The 18,018-nt window shown below is 39.8% G+C and overlaps 1 protein-coding gene across 2 annotated transcripts in view; it reads left to right on the top strand.

Annotated features, from left to right (window-relative positions):
* The window catches only part of LAMA3 (laminin subunit alpha 3), a 261,415-nt gene that overhangs the window by 63,596 nt on the left and 179,801 nt on the right, over positions 1-18,018 (top strand). The window contains exons 3-8 of one of the 2 annotated variants that reach the window (XM_082698720.1): positions 1,028-1,145; positions 2,427-2,545; positions 3,840-4,010; positions 7,415-7,506; positions 12,032-12,147; positions 15,549-15,667. In XM_082698720.1, coding sequence (XP_082554846.1) covers positions 1,028-1,145; positions 2,427-2,545; positions 3,840-4,010; positions 7,415-7,506; positions 12,032-12,147; positions 15,549-15,667 — 735 coding nt within the window. The remainder of the gene's footprint in view (positions 1-1,027; positions 1,146-2,426; positions 2,546-3,839; positions 4,011-7,414; positions 7,507-12,031; positions 12,148-15,548; positions 15,668-18,018) is intronic. The other variant, XM_082698721.1, reaches the window with a different exon arrangement.

Raw genomic sequence — 18,018 nt, 5'->3', positions numbered from 1 at the left:
AGAAATGAAAGGATCTCACAGAATCTGAGTACTGCCTCTCTCTCTAACTAGATGTGCTCACCATTCAGATGGCTCTACTGGGCTAGTTAATAGCTTGGGGAGTCCTCTTCTGAAAGTCACTGTTGGATCTGTTACTTAGGGTCCGGGAATGTGAGAGGTGTTGAGCATGTGGGGTAGAGATAATGCTCTCTCATTAACACATTTAACACCTGTATTTGTTGTCAAACCAAAACTTTAGGAAATATACAGACTCTCAGGGTCCTTTAGGAAAATATAGGAATTTAGGAAATACACAGACTCTCAGGGTCCAAAATCCAAGCCAGATAAGTTTTGGGGGATGGGGTAGGAGTAGAGCTGCAAGGCCTCCTGGGGTCCCCTGTGGGAGACATGCTGGGATTCATGAGTGGGAGGGTGAAGAAAAGACCGAAGTCTCCCCTTGTCTCTTCCATCCTTCTGCACTGTCCTGGCCATAGGTAAGAGTGATGAGGATGAATGAGAAAATTAAAAAGAGGGAGAATAATTAGGATGAAAGGAGACAGTGGAGATGGTGCAGGGGAAGGAGGTGCTATCACTCTATCAAAGAGCCTCTCTGCTCTCCATTCTGAAGCTGTTAGCTCTCTAAGACCTGGAACCAACCAAGGCCATGACACTCCAGGAGACATGCTTGGCTCTTGGTCCTGGGAAGGCTTAGCACATCATGCTTATTGCTCGAAATCTGATTTCTTGAAGGTACAGACTTTAAGAGGCTCTGTAAGTTGGTTAAAAACCAAGGGTATAATGATTAAGAAGTGACAAAATTACTGAATAGATCTGGAGGAGAAAGAAAAGCGATTATTTGGTTTTGAACATGGTAAGCTTGAGAGCCTGTGCCCAGATAGAGTTGTCTAATGGGCAGTAGAAATAGAATCTGGATCTTAGGAGAGGGTAGCTAGATGCTTGTTGCCTTTGGATCAGCATCATATAAAGATGGTCAAGGTTGCAGGTAGATGCGGTGATGTGAGTAACTGTATCTCCTTTGCTTTATCAGCTTTTCCATGTGGCCTATCTTATCATCAAATTTGCAAATTCTCCTCGCCCTGATCTTTGGGTCTTGGAAAGATCAGTAGACTTTGGAAGCACCTACTCACCCTGGCAATATTTTGCTCGTAAGTAATCTTGCTTATTGTGTTATGTAGGATGTTAATTATTTGTAACAGATCAATACTGGATTTAACTGGAAAATGAGTCTCTTGGTTTGGCTAATTAAGGACTGGCCTGTTTGTTTGCTTTTTTTTTTTTTAATATTTAGAATTTTTATTGTGGTAAAATATACATAACATAAAATTTACCATTTTAACAATTTTCAAGTGTGCATCTCAGCCTTAATCAAGTCTATTCACAATGCTGTACAACCATCACCACCATCCACTTCCAGAACTTTTTCTTCTTCCCCAACTGAAATTTTGTACTCTTTAAATGATAACTCCCCTTTACTTCCTGCCTCAGTTGCTGGTAACCACTGTTCTACTTTCTGTCTTTATAAAATTGAGTATTCTAGGTATCTAATATAAATGGAATCATATAATATTTGTCTTTTTGTGTCTGGCTTATTTCATCTGGTATAATTTCTTCAAAGTTCATCCATGTTGTAGCATGGAATTTCATTGGTTTTTTTTTTTTTTTTGCATGTATATACCATGTTTTAAAAAATTACTGTATAATGTATTATTTGTTTCAGGGGTACAGGTTTGCAAGTCATCAGTCTTACACAATTCACAGCTCTCACCATAGCACATACCCTCCCCAGTGAAGGACTGGCCAGTTTTCACTCTCTGGGTTGCTCTCAGGATGTCCCTATTTCTCAAGCATGTGTGCATTAATTCCAAGGATACACATGCAGGACTGAAGTTGAACTGCCTTTTATGATAACAGTTTTTGCCACTATTTAGGAAGAAGCGATGTACCTATAACTTATATACCTATAAGAAGCGATGTAGCTCCAGTACTTTTTCTTTTATACAGAATAAGGGACTAAGTTCCATCTTCATGGTTCCTGCATTTCACATTATTTACCTTGACTATGTCATCTTCAACTAATGAAGAATGTTAGTGTCTCTGAACCCTATAATGAATTGAGGTGATGGGAGTTTTGCTCACAAAGGCAATGGGCTTTCCATGAATGCTCCTTCAAGGGAAATGTGCCTAATGAAGGGTGAGGCATTAGAACCACATCTCCAAACATTGCTATTAAAAGGAAGTGGCCTAAAATGTCTTGGTATTTTCTTTCATGAATTAAAACTTTATTCTAATATTTTGTCTAAAAATTTTAAATGCTTCTCTGTTCTTTCCTCCTGATGTATTTTCTTAAGGAAACATAAGATTCCTTAAGAGATTTATGATAAGATGATGATATTTTACTTTATAGTATTGAAATGTTTTCTTCCTAGACTCTAAAATAGATTGTTTGGAACAATTTGGGCAGGAGCCAAATATGGCTATCACCCAAGATGACGATGTACTTTGTACTACTGAATATTCCCGGATTGTACCTTTGGAAAATGGTGAGGTATGTTGAAATGGGGAGAAGGGAGAGTTGAGATTCAAAGTCAACACGAGGATATAAAATTTTGTATAATTGTGAAACTTGAATTTTCAAAATCTAAAATAGATCACAATGGAAACTAGAACTTGGAACTAACTAGTAAAGGAATCACATTGAAGACTCCCAAAATGAGTTGGGTTGGAAATTATTTTAAATTTTTAATTAAAAATATTTTTAATTAATTAATTTTTTAAAATTGAGGCATAATTGACATTGGAAATTTTTTTGAGCTCTCAACTTCTTTTCTGGAAGTCAAGATTCTGGATTCAAGGCCCACAGGTCTTGAACTATCTTTTCTGTTGGAATGTTTAGAAAGTTGGTTGCTGGTGATTGAGGTGATGACCTCTCCCACTGCTTCACAAATACATATCCCCTAAAAGGGTGAGGGGATGAGGGGTAGGTGATAGCACAAATCCCTGGTCCCTTCGGACAGGATGGGCACCATCTGTAAAGGAGAAAAGAATTGCCGTCCTTTTGGCATTGCATTGGTCCCAGTAAAGTCAGCTAGGCTATTGTTATGCGACATGTGAAAAAATAGAATGGAGAAAATCAGAGAAGAATTCCATGGAAATTGTGAGGCCATTGTGAGCATGAAGTGAGTTTCAAATGAACATCTTTAAGGGTGTCAGTGTCCTGTTTTAGGTGAGGAGAACTTTCTTGAGCAGTGCTAGCCAGTACCTTCCAGTGACTGATGAGTGTCCCTAATTGTTGGCACTTAGACTTCATCACTTAAAGCTTTAAAATGAAAACTGGGTTTTATATAGTATTTTTTCTTTTTTTTGTCTTCTCCACAGTCAACTCTATATGCAGAGACTTCTTTTCTTCAACCTCTTTTAGGTTTTTAGATAACTTTAGCTTTGTTTCTTTGATGTAACCAAAAGTTGTTTTCTTATATTTATAGATTTTAACATTATATTTTCAGCATTTCATAGGATTTCCACCCCATAACACCCTCTTCCCCCTCCTCCTCCTCTGATAACTATACTGATAGAACAAAGGGTATGAAAAAGAAATGATAACATTTTTTGAGAGCCCAGGTCTTAGGGAGAGATTGCCAGAGTTTGGAACTAGGAACAAGAAGGGAAGACTGAATTAGCAGGGATATTTTTAGACATAAACAAGATCCAAGACCACCAACAAACATCTAATGGCTCAGAGAAACCAAGTGCTTTGGGACATGTGAGTTATTTTTAGTTACTCGTGGCTATATTTTCATGAAGGGACTTTTTTCCCCCTGTGTGTGTTGTGTGGTTTTTAGGTTGTGGTGTCCTTGATAAATGGTCGACCAGGTGCAAAAAATTTCACCTTCTCTCACACCCTGAGGGAGTTCACTATGGCTACAAACATCCGCCTGTGTTTTCTGCGGACCAATACCCTTCTTGGACACCTCATCTCCAAAGCAGAGAGAGATCCAACAGTTACTCGGCGGGTAAGTAGTGTTTCTACGTGTATACAGAGCAGTTTTTGTTACCTATTTTTGCTTATCAAATTAATTACCTTTCAAGTAATTTTTACGGCCAATAATAGTGTAGGCACAGGAGTTGTTCTTGTATGAAATACTAGGTGTAATTTTGAAGTTCAGTTGTTGTAGAAAAATCACAATATTCAAAGAGGATGAAAGACAAAGATCAGTTGGTCTGCTATTATAACAAATAAACCCCAAGTCTCAGAGGCTTAACAAAATAAAGATTAATTTCTCACTCATGTCACAGTTCAGTGTGGGTCAGCAGGTGGGATCAGCTCCAAGTGGTCATTCAGGGAACCAGGCTTTTTCTATCTAGAGGTGCAGCCATCCTGTAGGACCTCAAAGTCCTCCTCTAGATCCCCTGCACATGGTCAGTAGATGAGGAAAGAGTAGAACCTAGAGAAAACCCACCGGCTCCTGACCACACAGGTCACCTCCATTGGCAGGAATTGGTGGTGTAGCAGGAGGCTGGGTTATGAAATGTTGCCACAGTGGAGGAGACATTTTGGTGAGCACCAGTGCTGTCTACTGCATTAGGTGAACATCTGTCACTCTGGGTCAGGACAGTACCCGTGTCTCCTAGGCAGAAGGGGAGCCAGCAGACTAAGTATCTTGAGCTACTCTTCTCCTACCTTTTGATGTCCTACTGGTGTCTCCCATTGGCCAAACCCAATGTGAAGCCAGTGGGCAAGACATCCTTGTTGCAGCCCATAAAGTTCAGGCCATGAGGAAAAGATAGAAAGAGAAAGATAAAGGGGTTCCTAGAGAATGGACCTGGAAGGGTGAATAGAAGATGCCCAGTGTAACCTTGTAGAGTTTGGCTTTCTCTGTAGGGGTATCAGAGAGTTGGAAGAGGAAGGCAAACAGAAAAGTAGATTTTGCTTCAGTTTTGAGCATTTTCCAGAAAGGCCACGCATCTTGGGTATAGGAGGCCTGTCCTCTGCATTTTCCGCCCCCTTAGCTCTTGCTGAGCTGCTGTAGGTGGTGACTACCTTGGATCCCAGAATGAGAAAGCTGGGCTTTCTGGTAAGCTGTAGCTGGACAGGGTTTCCAAAATCCAGATATTTTGGAGCCTTGCCATATATGTGCCTCACTGCCTTACCCCCCTTCATTGTTTTTTGGGGGGGGGTTATAAGATTTGTATTTGTATGCATATTTTTCATTTAGGTGAACGTTGTCTTCTCTGTAAAGTAAGTTTTTATGGGGCTCATCTCACATATAATCTGGAGATCCCTCATTCCAATCCAGGTTGTTTCTTTAAGTGAAAAAACTGCATACCAGCTATTCTGTCACACCCTCATTATGCTTTGGGATGAAGTGTGGGTGCTTCTCTCTCTTGCTGCTGCTGCCCTTAACACATGCACAGAGAGAAAATTCTATGGTGATTAGCATGAGAGCTTCTAGTGTTAACTTGACATAGAAAGTCCTCTAATACTGAATTTATCCATATTAACAAGAGAGGTTGTTGGGTGCCTGGGTGGCTCAGTTAGTTAAGTGTCTGCCTTTGGCTCAAGTCATGATCCCAGGGTCCTGGGATAGAGCCCTGTATAAGGCTCCCTGCTCAGTGGGGAATCTGCTTTTCCCTCTCCCCTCTGCCTGTGCAAGCTCTTTTTTTTTTTATTTCTCTCAAATAAATAAATAAATTCTTTAACAAGAGGGGTTGTTAGTGTCTTCAGACTAAATAAGATGTTGCCAGGACGCTTAGACTCTAACAGTTTTTAGTGTGGAAATCAGAACAGAACCCTTACATTGAGTGAACAGAGTGCTTTAAGGTGACAGATTGCAGCAGCAGCAACAACTAAAAGATATAAAAACCTTTTGCCTTGTGAGGTCAAAGACCTCCTCACTGACAGGTGTTCTCATTGGTAGCATGACCTCATGAGAAAGAACCTTCTGTGCCCTCCAGATTTCTCTCTGGGTTCTGCGCATTTGCCAAGTCTGGGAAGTAAGGGAGCTGGTGGACACTGCCACCTGTTGTTGCTAGCAGGGAGGGCTCCGATAGTCTGGAGATGGACCTGCTGATGACATGGTTTCCCAGAGCTGTGGCTGGTGTAGGGGCTGTTCCTCAGCTGAGTTTGAAGCTTGCTCTGTCTGGCCCTTTGGAACTTCCACTCTGCCTTTTGCCTTATTAACCTTGAGCTAGCAAGGCTTCTACAACTGCCGGTGAGCCCTGCCAGTGTCAGCCTTGTATCTGCTCCCTCATTGTAAATATTTTCTCCCTTCCTGGAGCCTGCCTGTGGTAGGTGCAAAATTTGATTTAAAAAATTAGTTTTGGTAAAAAAAAATTATTTTTGGATTTATGGAACTCAGATTTACATTTAGAAAAGTAATCTGGTGCTGGCGAAAATGCAGAGAAAGGGGAACCCTCCTACACTGTTGGTGGGAATGCAAGCTGGTGCAACCACTCTGGAAAATAGCATGGAGGTTCCTCAAAATATTGAAAATAGAACTACCCTATGACCCAGCAATTGCACTACTGGGTATTTACCCTAAAGATACAAAGGTAGTGATCTGAAGGGGCACGTGTACCTGAATGTTTATAGCAGCAATGTCTACAATAGTCAAACTATGGAAAGAACCTAGATGTCCATCAACAGATGAATGGATCAAGAAGATGTGGTATATATACACAATGGAATACTATGCAGCCATCAAAAGAAATGAAATCTTGCCGTTTGCGACAACATGGATGGAACTAGAGGGTATCATGCTTAGCGAAATAAGTCAATCAGAGAAAGACAACTATCTTATGATCTCCCTGATATGAGGAAGTGGAGATGCAACATGGGGGGTTAAGGGGGTAGGAGAAGAATAAATGAAACAAGATGGGATTGGGAGGGAGACAAACCATAAGTGACTCTTAATTTCACAAAACAAACTGAGGGTTGCTGGGGGGGGGGGTGTTGGGAGAACGGGGGTGGGGTTATGGACATTGGGGAGGGTATGTGCTATGGTGAGTGCTGTGAAGTGTGTAAACCTGGCGATTCACAGACCTGTACCCCTGGTGATAAAAATATTTTATATGTTTATAAAAAATTTTAAAAAATTAAAAATAAATTAAAAAGTAATCTGGGGACCACTTAACCCTTTTCCCCAAAGACTATAGGGCTTGCCTGTTTTCCAAGCAATTTCCTTCCATGCATTTAAAGCATTTGACTTTTAAAAATGCACAAGCTTGGTAGTATGAGATTACATTTGATTGAGGAATGCATTTACTTTGTAAGAGAAGTTGCATCCAAATGTTTTAAGGTATGCCCAAGAATACAGGATGAAAGAAAAGAGGGTCAGTACAGATGTGAGTTACAGGTTAGTAAAGCAGACTTTGTTGCTCTTCAGTAAAACTAACATTTCCGTCTTCTGTTACATAGTATTATTACAGCATAAAAGATATCAGCATTGGTGGGAGGTGTGTTTGCAATGGCCATGCCCAAGACTGCAGTGCAAACAATCCTGAAAAATTGTAAGTACATTGTACACTTTTTTTAGCCTTGCTGTGAATAAGTCTCATTGTTTCAGTAGAGGTTTGCATCCCATTAAATATCTCTAAGTTCTTGCCCTCACTAGAAATGTTTCACTGTCAACAAATAAATGGCATGTATATATCTCCTCTCCTCTGGCCCTGCCCTTGGTTCTACATGCTCCATCCAGCCTAGAGCAGACACGGCTAATCAATCAGTGCTCAGTGGATGATCTAGGATGCAGCCACCAGATCCTCCCTGCCCCCCATCCCCAGACTGTGCCCCTGGCAACCATAAGTAATTGATTAGATTTGGCAAGGTGGGGGGAACTTGTTTGTCATCCCTAGTCTAATAAAACCAAAGGGTATACATTTTCAATATTTTTTTTTCATTGTGGTAAAATGCACATGATATAAAGTTTACTATGTTAGCCATTTTTAAGTGGTAGTGGTTTAAATTCAGTAGGGTTAAGTACATTCTTATTGTTGTGCAAACTCTCTCCAGAACTCATTTCATCTTGCAAAATTGAAACTCTAGTCCGGTTGAACAGCAGCTCCCCACTCTTTTCCTTTCCCAGCTCCTGGCAACCACCATCTCTTTTCTCTCTCAATTTGACTACTCTAGGTATTTCGTAGAAGTGGAAACACATGGTATTTGTCTTTGTCAACTGGTTTCTGTCACTTAACATAATGTTCTCAAGGTTCATCTACATTGTAGCATGTGTTAGAATCTCCTTTTTTAAGGCTGAGTAATATTTTATGATGTATACATCATATTGCTTATCCATTCATCGGTGGACTTTTAGGTTCCTGTCACTTTTTGGTTATAGTGAAGGATGTTGCTATGAACATTGGGTGTACCTATTTTTGTTTTTTATTGAGGTCCATTTTACATACAATAAGATGCAAGGATATTAACTAGTAACTCTTCAGCAACCGTATACACTCATGTGATCAACACAAGAGTTGGAGATGACTGGATGTGAGATGCAGCAGTAATCTCTCAATGTCTTGTTTAGAGTCTATGATTCCCCAAGTGCAGCATTGATGGGAGATGTTTTACTGTTAACTGGATGAGGTTTGTACATTATTGGGCCTCACGTTCAGGCACAGGGGCCAACTACCAACTTACATAGTGTGGAGCCCGGTCCCCGACCAGCAGCAGTCCCTAATGTCGTCAGCCCTCCTTCGGAGGGTCCGGCCATGCTGGGATAGCAGCATGAATCCAACAGCAGACTAGCCTTTAACTGGCAAGCACTAGTTTATTCATGATTAATCTGTCATCTCCTGGAGGGCAGGGCCTTAAGATCAGGGAAGTCCTGAGCTGGAGAGAGAGGGGGCAAAAGAGGTCGGTCTAATGTCCTTTAGCCTGAGACAAAATGGCACCATGTGGGAGAGAAGTTGAAGTCATTGGAGAAGGTCTGAGCTTCCTGCATAGCTGGCATTCCCTGTTGATCTTGGCAGACCTGGAGGGGTTCCATACTGGGTGGTACAGAGTGAGAAACCACAGTGAATAGAGAAACTGTCTCCTCTTGTCTCAGTTTACACCAACACAACAGCCTTGCCTCCCACTGCTTGCTGGTTCGCTTCTGCCCAACAGGTTTATTCATGCAAATGCTAAGGAAATCCACACCCACGAATAGGAAAAAAAATCTTAAAGTTTTTTAAAAATTAGTTTCAAAGGTAGAATTTCGTGACTCATCAGTTGCATATAACACCCCGTCCTCATTAAATCAAGTGCCACCTTAATGCCCATCACCCAATTATCCCTTCTCCCCATCCCTCTCTGCTCTAGCAGCACTCAGTTTGTTTGCTAGAGTTCAGTGCTTCTTATGGTTTGCCTCCCTCTCAATTTTCATCTTCCTTTTTTTCTTCTCTTCTCTGCTCATCTGTTTGGTTTCTTAAATTCTACACATGAGCGAATCATATGGTATTTGTCTTTCTCTGACTTATTTCGCCTAGCATGATACCCTCTAGTTCCATCCACCTCATTGCAAATGGCGAGACTTCATTCTTTGTGATGGCTGAGTAATATTCCATTGCATATACATATACTACATTTTTTTTAATCCATTCATCTGTCGATGGATGTCTGGGTTCTTTCCATATTTAGGCTATTGTGGATACTGCTGATATAAATATTGGGGTGCAGGTACCCCTTTGATTCACTGTGTTCATATCCTTTGGATAAATACTAAGTAGTACAATTGCTGGGTTGCAGGTAGCTCTATTTCCTACTTTTTGAGGGACCTCCATACTGTTGTCCAGAGTGGCTGCACCAGCTTTCATTCCCACCAACAGTGTAGGAGGGTTCCCCTTTCTCCGCATCCTCGCCAACATCTGTCATTTCCTGTCTTGTTAATTTTAGCCATTCTGACGGGTATGAGGTGGTATCTTATTGTGGTTTTGATTTGTATTTCCCCGATGCCAAGTGATGTTGAGCATCTTTTCAAGTGTCTGTTGGCCATTTGTATATCTTCTTTGGAGAAATGTCTTATCTTGTCTTCTGCTCATTTCAGAATGGGATTGTTTTGGTTTTTTGGGTGTTGAGTTTGATAGATTCTCTTTTGGTTATGGATACCAGCCCTTTATCTGATAAGATATTTGCAAATATCTTTTCCCATTCTGTAGGTTGCCTTTTAGTTTTGTTGACTGTTTCCTTTGCTATGCAAAAATCTTTTTATTTTGATGAGGTCCCAATAGCAATTCATTTTTTCTTTTATTTCTCTTGCCTTTGGAGACATGTCTAGCTAGAAGTTGTTGGGCCAAGGACAAAGGACAAAAATCTTATAACATACTTAAGGGGATTCAGTGACTTAATGGAGGGAGCAAAGGCTGGCAATCAGAAAATTCAGTTGCTAATCAAGTAGAACCCATGAAGAGGCAGAAGAGGGCTTGAATTAAGCATGTCTACCGTGATGACCTGGTTCATGGAAACGTGGATAGATCACAGATTTAATTCTGAGCTTCCTAGCAGTCAACTCAAAAGGGGAAACCTGCCTACTTTCTTATTTCACTATACTCATAATCTAAAAAGTGATCAGTTGTTTAGGAGCATGACTGTTGACACTAGGATCAGGTAAGACATTTCTCTGGGAGTGCTATGAGGTGATCACCAGGAAGTAGATTCTCTAGTCAGCAACTTCTTCGATAACATCCTTACAGCAGAGGTAAGGATGAGTTTTCTTTTCTTTTCTTTTTTAAAGATTTTATTTATTTATTTGACAGAGAGATAGAGAGCCCAAGTAAGCAGAGTGGCAGGCAGAGGGAGAGAGAGAAACAGGCTCTCCACTGAGCAGCGAGCCCGATGCGGGGCTTGATCCCAGGACCCTAGAATCATGACCCAAGCTGAAGGCAGAAGCTTAACCAACTGAGCCACCCAAGCATCCCAAGGATGAGTTTTCTGTTTCAACTATCAGCCTAGGCTGAGAATGAATCAGAAAAAGTAATTATTTGTGGGTGATACCAGTATGACTCAAACTAGTATCCATCTTTCTTTTTCTGCCTTCAGTTTTAATCTTTCTGTGAGAGTAGCTGGACCCTATGTTCTTCAAGCAATATTCCCTAAATAATTGTTTCAGTTTAGTTTATGCATATGCTTTATTGGCAACAAGCTGAAGTAGTCTCTCTGACTAAAGTCCATTTGGATGCCAGCTGTTCTGTGCTCTCAGTAAAATCTGTGTCCGTTTCCCTTAAGAGGCAGCTGAGCTGGGAGACGTGACACCTTCCCTTTGGAGTGTAACTGAATATATGCCATCCTCCCAGCCCCCCTTAGAAGAGTTGATCAAATCACCACAGGCACAGCCTTAGACAATTGTTTTGAATCCTCTTTTAAAAAAGCACAGATAAGTGAGAGCTCAGCACTTGGGGTTTCTAACCCAGTGCCATGGCAACAATTTCATTTTAACCTGGAATGGTTTTAGTGCAGATGTATAATTGCAGGTAGATTTTTGTATTGTTCCCTCTCCGCCTAGCTGAGTAATCTGTTTTTGGCCTTGCAAGGAGCTGTTTGTTGGAGCTGGGTCATCGTCCTGGGGCAGGGTCCTCTGAGATCTTGTTAGGAACTGGCTCTCGGGTTTGGTGAATCTTGTGCATGACCCCAGGCTGAGAGCAAGAGACCTGAGCAGACCTTCCTCACAGGACTGCTCCAGATCTTCATGAAGACGTGATACCCAGCATTTCCCAGTAAACTCAGCACTTGCTTGCTCCTGTGTTCATTTTCCTGTTATGGAAGGTGGTAGAGAAGAAAGATCTGGAACTCTGGAGTCAAGGCAAACTTAGGTTTGAAGTCTGGTTCTCCACTTACCATCAGCTAACCTTTGGCAGATGTTTTTGTGTCTTGGAATCTCAATGTCAGCATCTACACAATAGAGACACTAAGCAGGATGAGAGGGAGACTTGGACTAATAATGTATGCAAAGTGCTTTGTTCTCATAATTGCTCCATGAATGGTGCCTTTGACTGTCAGTGACAAATGATCTTAATCAAAACTTTTGAATAACTGAGATGTGCTTGGCCACATGCCCAGGTTTCAGTGTGAGTGCCAGCACCATACCTGTGGGAAGACGTGTGACCGCTGTTGTGCCGGGTACAACCAGAGGCGCTGGCGACCCGCCACGTGGGAGCAGAGCAATGAGTGCGAAGGTGAGCGCTGGGGGAGGAGCGCCTGCGACCGAGGCCCCGCCCACGCTTCCCCTCCATTCTCCCTGACCGGGAGGGAGGGGGTGGTGTCCCGTTAGGGACTCAGGTCTGTCTATTGTAAAGAAAAATTCACAGCCTGGAGGTAAAAGGCCCCATTCTAAATTTCAGCTACAAATAGAAGAACAAAAATAACAGCAGTAATAATCACTAATATGTATTAAGCATTCACTTAATGCTGGCCTCTCTCTTTTTAGTAGTCTAAAATATCATGTAGCCACTATTAAATTGTAAACCCTTACCATTTATTACGAGGTGATACTGGATCAGAATCCTAACTCTTGTGAGGAGGGAGGCGCGGAGATGGTTTTGAGATCAGTGTCTGAAGAGAGAGCTGGAAGCATTGATGGGGGCGGGGGGGACTGCAGGGGGATTGAGTGGCTGTAGGGTAGAGGGGACCCGAGAAAGAAGGAACAAAGGTGAGAGGCCGCTTTTAATTATGGTGTAATATAAAGTAAGAAGACTTATTTTTAAACAAACAAGCCCTAAGAGATCTAACTGAAGATTCCCTTGTAAACTGATCTTCTTAGGAAGCCACATATTTACTCCAGTTGCTGAAAACACTTTTGTTTTAGTTATTGGCTTTGGAGACTGCAGCCTATTTTTTCCAAATCATTTGGAGAGGGATTTACTTTCTTTAAACAACCAAAATATTATTTGGATGCACATTTGTTGAACTAGGTGACGTAAGAAGGAATCTCTATTTAACACTTGTTGACCAAATGGTTCTTGTAACTCAGAGATGAGACTGATATGATTTCTGTGACTAGCAAACACTCAAAAGGATTTTTACTGAGGAGTTCCAAGGGCGCTTAGATTCTGACACTGTCTCAAGGTGTTGATGTTGCCCGAGCTGAATGGTCAGGTATATCTCTAGGTCTAGGGGTGTTGACTGGTTGGCTGTTCTCACTTTATAGTCATAGCTAAGTTTCTTTCTCAGGGACTCCCCCATCTCTCTCCCAGTAGAATGGGACCAGAAAGAAGGAAAGGTAATAATCAAGAATTATTTTTTCTAGTGCTTTTGAGTACCCGTTTAGGCTATTTTGATTGAATGAGTGTTATCACACAAACTCCAACATTAGCAATTTGGTTAGTTTTCCAGGTTAGTGGAAATTTTCAGTGAATGACATGTTTAACTCCAGCACATAGGAAAATTTTAAAAATTACCTTTCATTAGTGTTAAGCTTTTTGCACTTGTCAAAGTGATTACAAATGACAAAAAAAACCCAGCATATGGTAATCAGACCCATTAAGATCCATTTGTTAAGTGCTTTCTCAATTCCATTTGAATTAGCACAATTCAAAAATGAATGTGTTTCTTGAGAAATAACCAATGTAGTTAATATAAATGCCTTGAATTTTTTAAAATCATGACACCACACTGGAGAAATGAAAATAGGCAGGTGCTCAGCCTGTTACAAAAAGAGCAACTTGAAATTCTAACTCACTCTTCTTGCCTAATAGATTTATCTGGGAATTTGATTATAAAACATACAAATTACTAGAAAGACCTGGAAATTTTGATCTGCATGGAATGCAATGAATGTATGTTCTCTCTAAAAGAGAATAAGAATTTTACTCATGTTAGATCTTTTTCATCTTGGTAATGATGAAAATCTTAGATGGCTTTTAAATTTTATTTTCAAATTTTTCATTATTATACATTGTTTGTAGATAACTTGGACATTATTTTAAAAAAGTAGAGCGTCGCCTGGCTGGCTCAGTGGGTTAAAACCTCTGCCTTCGGCTCAGGTCATGATCCCAGGGTCCTGGGATTGAGCCTCACATGGGGCTCTCTGCTTAGTGGGGAGCCTGCTTCCCTCTCTCTCTGCCTGCCTTTCTGGCTACTTGTGATCTCTGTCTGTCAAATAAATAAAATATGTAAAAAAAAAATCTTTAGAAAAAGTAGAACCACCAGTAATTTTGTTATCCAAAGAGAACCACTAATATTTTGTTAGGCATTTTAGTGTTTTCTTCTTGTATACTCTAATATTATTATTTAATATATATTAGATTATTTATATAATGACTTATGCAATTATTTATACAATTTTATGTCCTGTTCTTTTTCACTTGATATTTTAGATATTTTCCCATTTTATTAAAACCCCTTTAGCATCCTTTTTGATGGCATGATGTAGTCATTCTGTGGAATCAAGGGTATCCAGCAAGTGTTTGCTGAGTATTCCCTATGTGCTGGGGACTGGGTTCTACTGCAAACAAGACACAAGCTCCTCGGTCTTCATAGAACTGACAGTCAAGCAAAGATGCTATTGTTTGCTTACCATTTCCCTAGTATCAGACCTTGGGATTATTTCCAGGTTTTTATTTTTTATTTTATTTTTTTAAAGATTTTATTTATTTATTTGACAGAGAGAGATCACAAGTAGGCAGAGAGGCAGGCAGAGAGAGAGAGAAGGAAGCAGGCTCCCCGCTGAGCAGAGAGCCCGATGCGAGACTCGATCCCAGGACCCTGAGATCACGACCCGAGTCGAAAGCAGTAGCCCAACCCACTGAGCCACCCAGGTGCCCTATTTCCAGGTTTTTAAAAAGATTTTTATTTATTTATCTGAGAGAGAGAAAGCATGGCAGGGAGGGTCAGAGGGAGGAGCAGATTCCCCGCTGAGCAGGGAGCCCAATGTGGGACTCCATCCTAGGGCTCTGGGATCATGACCTGAGCCCAACCAACTGAGCCACCCAGGCCCCTGATTATTTCCAGTTTATTGCTATTATAAATAGAGCTGAGATAAAACAAAAACAAAACTTGGAGTGTTAGCTGAGAGAATTGGTTTTGGAGTCAAATATAAGTCAGGATTCTGCCTTTCTTACTAGAGACATGCTTTAACCTCTCGAAGCCTCAGTCTCCCCCCATTTGGGCTCTGGGGAATAATAGTACCTACATTAGAGACTTGTTGCATGGATTCAATGAGATAATGCACAGAAAACACTTTTCACAGTGTACCAAGAGCTCAATTATTCTTGTTAATAATAGTAATAACAGTAGAAGTAATATTCTCATTGTGCATGAAGTCTAATGGGGATTTTGGTATATCTTAATTTGCTGTTAAAAAGAAAAGAAATACACACACACACACATATATATGTTGTAATTATATATATATATTTAAAGAGAAGCCTCTCCCATTTATTATCAGATGAAAGAAGTTGTTAATCACATATTATTATAGATGAATCTTTGTGTAAAAATCCCTAAAATTTTCCATTGAGAATATGGTGTTCCACAATACACTTAATAAAGTGGCACAATGAATGGTAATACTCTCTGGGGGAATTTGCAAAATGTCTTACAGTAATGATGGAATATTAACTTAGAATGCCTTTTTCAGCATGCAACTGCCATGGTCATGCCCTTGACTGTTACTATGACCCAGATGTTGAGAGGCAGCAGGCCAGCTTGAATATCCATGGCATCTATGCAGGTGGAGGGGTCTGCATTAATTGTCAGGTGAGTCACTATTTAAGTCAAAGTGAATATGTCACTGTATGGAAAGGAGCATTCATTAATGAAGCCAAGCTCCCAGGGAGGTGTTAATAAAGTGATATGCAATGTAAATATTTCTCTACTTTTGTACACAAAAGTCCTTGTTAGCTGGGTATAAAAATGGACTGAGACATCTTTGTCTAGATTCTGTTGATTAGATTCTTCATTTAGGTCTTTGCCTAAATAGGGAGGAGAGTCCCTCACTGACACTAAGGAAGCTATTTATCTTGTAGTAAAAGGGTCTAAGATAGTAGGGCAAATAAGTGTCAACTTTGGTGCTGATCCTAAATCCTGTTTTCAGACAGATTCTGAATCCAGACTCCATGAGGAGGTACATCATGATCAATTAGTGAAGTCTACCATTGACATTTAGTAAGAAACACTGATTTTTCATCCCTTCTGTAGAACAGTTAGGTTCACTAGAAATTAGTCAAGAGGAATGTATGATAGAGGAAGAATGTATGATAGAGGAAGATGTAATGCTTATGACTTTGGTCCATATTTACTCTGTGTTGTGTGCTCTCAGAGTGATATTTTGTTAATGTTACCATTAAAAAGGTGCTCTTTTCAAGAGATGCTCATTTATATGGAAGCACCATTAAAAAGCTCTTTTCAGGAGATGCCCATTTATATGGAATAGCTTCAAATTCTTAGAGACCCACCATCTTCCACCTTTCTTCCACTCCATTTTGTATCATTTCTCAATGCAAGTAATTAAACTACAAGTAAAATATAAGTCATAAGTTCCTTACAAATGACAGATTTCATGCACAAATGAAAGATCCCAGGATCTTAAGACTGTACTCTTTAAGACCCTCAGGTGATTCGTAGGTATGTTTAAATTGCAGAAGCACTGGGCTGGAATGTGTAGGTAAAATCCTTTCTCCAGATGAAGGAGTAAGCCACTTCAATGTGTCTTTAAAATATCTTGTTCCTCCTCTTCCTTCTCTGAGACACTCTGTTTTATACCTTGCTGTTCCTGAAAAGCATCAACATAGTCCTTTTTTGCATAGTGGCTCTGTGAAAGCATTTTTTTAAATATTTTGCTTAGGAAATTATTGAAATCTGTTTAGGTTCATTGCATTTTTTTTTCCCAACGTAAAATGCCTTGTTTAGTTGACTTAAATTTTTTTATTGTGGTGAAATATACATAACATAAAATCTACCATTGTAGCCATTTTAAGTGTATATCTCTGCATAATTAACTGTTATATTATATTCATAATCCATGAATAAGTAGAGAATGCTGCCTCTGTTATGGCTTAGGACCTCCAACTGGATCCAAACTTTCCACAAATAATAACTATAGACTATAGACAAAATACAAAACAAAAAACCAGGAAGTCCCTTTTCTCCCAACCAATGATCTGCAGGCACTGGGGAGTACATATGGACAGGAAGGTTCTGGAGGAAAGCTGCTGCTTGGCATAAAGGATCAGTGTAGGGTGAGCTACATGTGTTTTTGACTTTTAGCCAGAGGACAGACCAAAATTGGTGCCTCATGATATAACTAAAATTCCTCTAGAAAATCTAGGGTCTTTCTGCCATGAAGTACAAGAGTTTAGACCTTGGATGGAACAACAGCAACTTTTGGAGAGTGACTAGGGAGTCCAAGAAAAAAGAAATCAAAAGAGAAAAAAATCCCTAATTCTGTGTATAAAATCTTCCCAAGTTTCTTGCTGACCCCTGAGCCATCAACTCACAGATTGGCAGAGGTAAAATAATTTATATGAAATTTAAATTAGCACACAGAGTTACAGTTTTCAGTTTGGGTAAAGTCAAGTTAATTATGTCATAGAACTAAACAAATCCAATATTCTTTAGAAGAATATTACAGAACATAATACTTATTATGTCTCTATAACATAATATTTATTATGTCCAGGATATAAGCCAAAATTTTTTGACACTTGAAGAACTAAAAATTGTGACCCATTATCAAGAAAAAAGATAATCAATAGAGGCAATCCTGAAATTACCTAGGTGTTGAAATAAGCAGTTAAGGATATCATAACTTTGCTTGAGAATATAAGTAAAAATATGTTCACAATAAATGAAAATGTAAGAAATTTAAGGAGAAAACTAGAAATTATAAAAGACTTATTAAAAATTCTAGTACAAAATACATTATGTTAGATTATGGATGGGGCTAATATCAGAACGGAAGTAATAGAAGAAAGATTCAGTAAATTTGAAGATATATCTTTAAGACCCTGAGGTGATTCGTAGGCATGTTTAAATTGAATTTAAATAGAAATTATCCAGTCTTAAGAAAAGAAAGAAAAAGATTAAAAAAAATTTTATCAGAAACTTGC

This window comes from Mustela nivalis (assembly GCF_964662115.1).
Source record: "Mustela nivalis genome assembly, chromosome: 14".
Taxonomy (NCBI): Eukaryota; Metazoa; Chordata; class Mammalia; order Carnivora; family Mustelidae; genus Mustela; species Mustela nivalis.
This window is presented reverse-complemented; position numbering and strand designations above follow the sequence as displayed.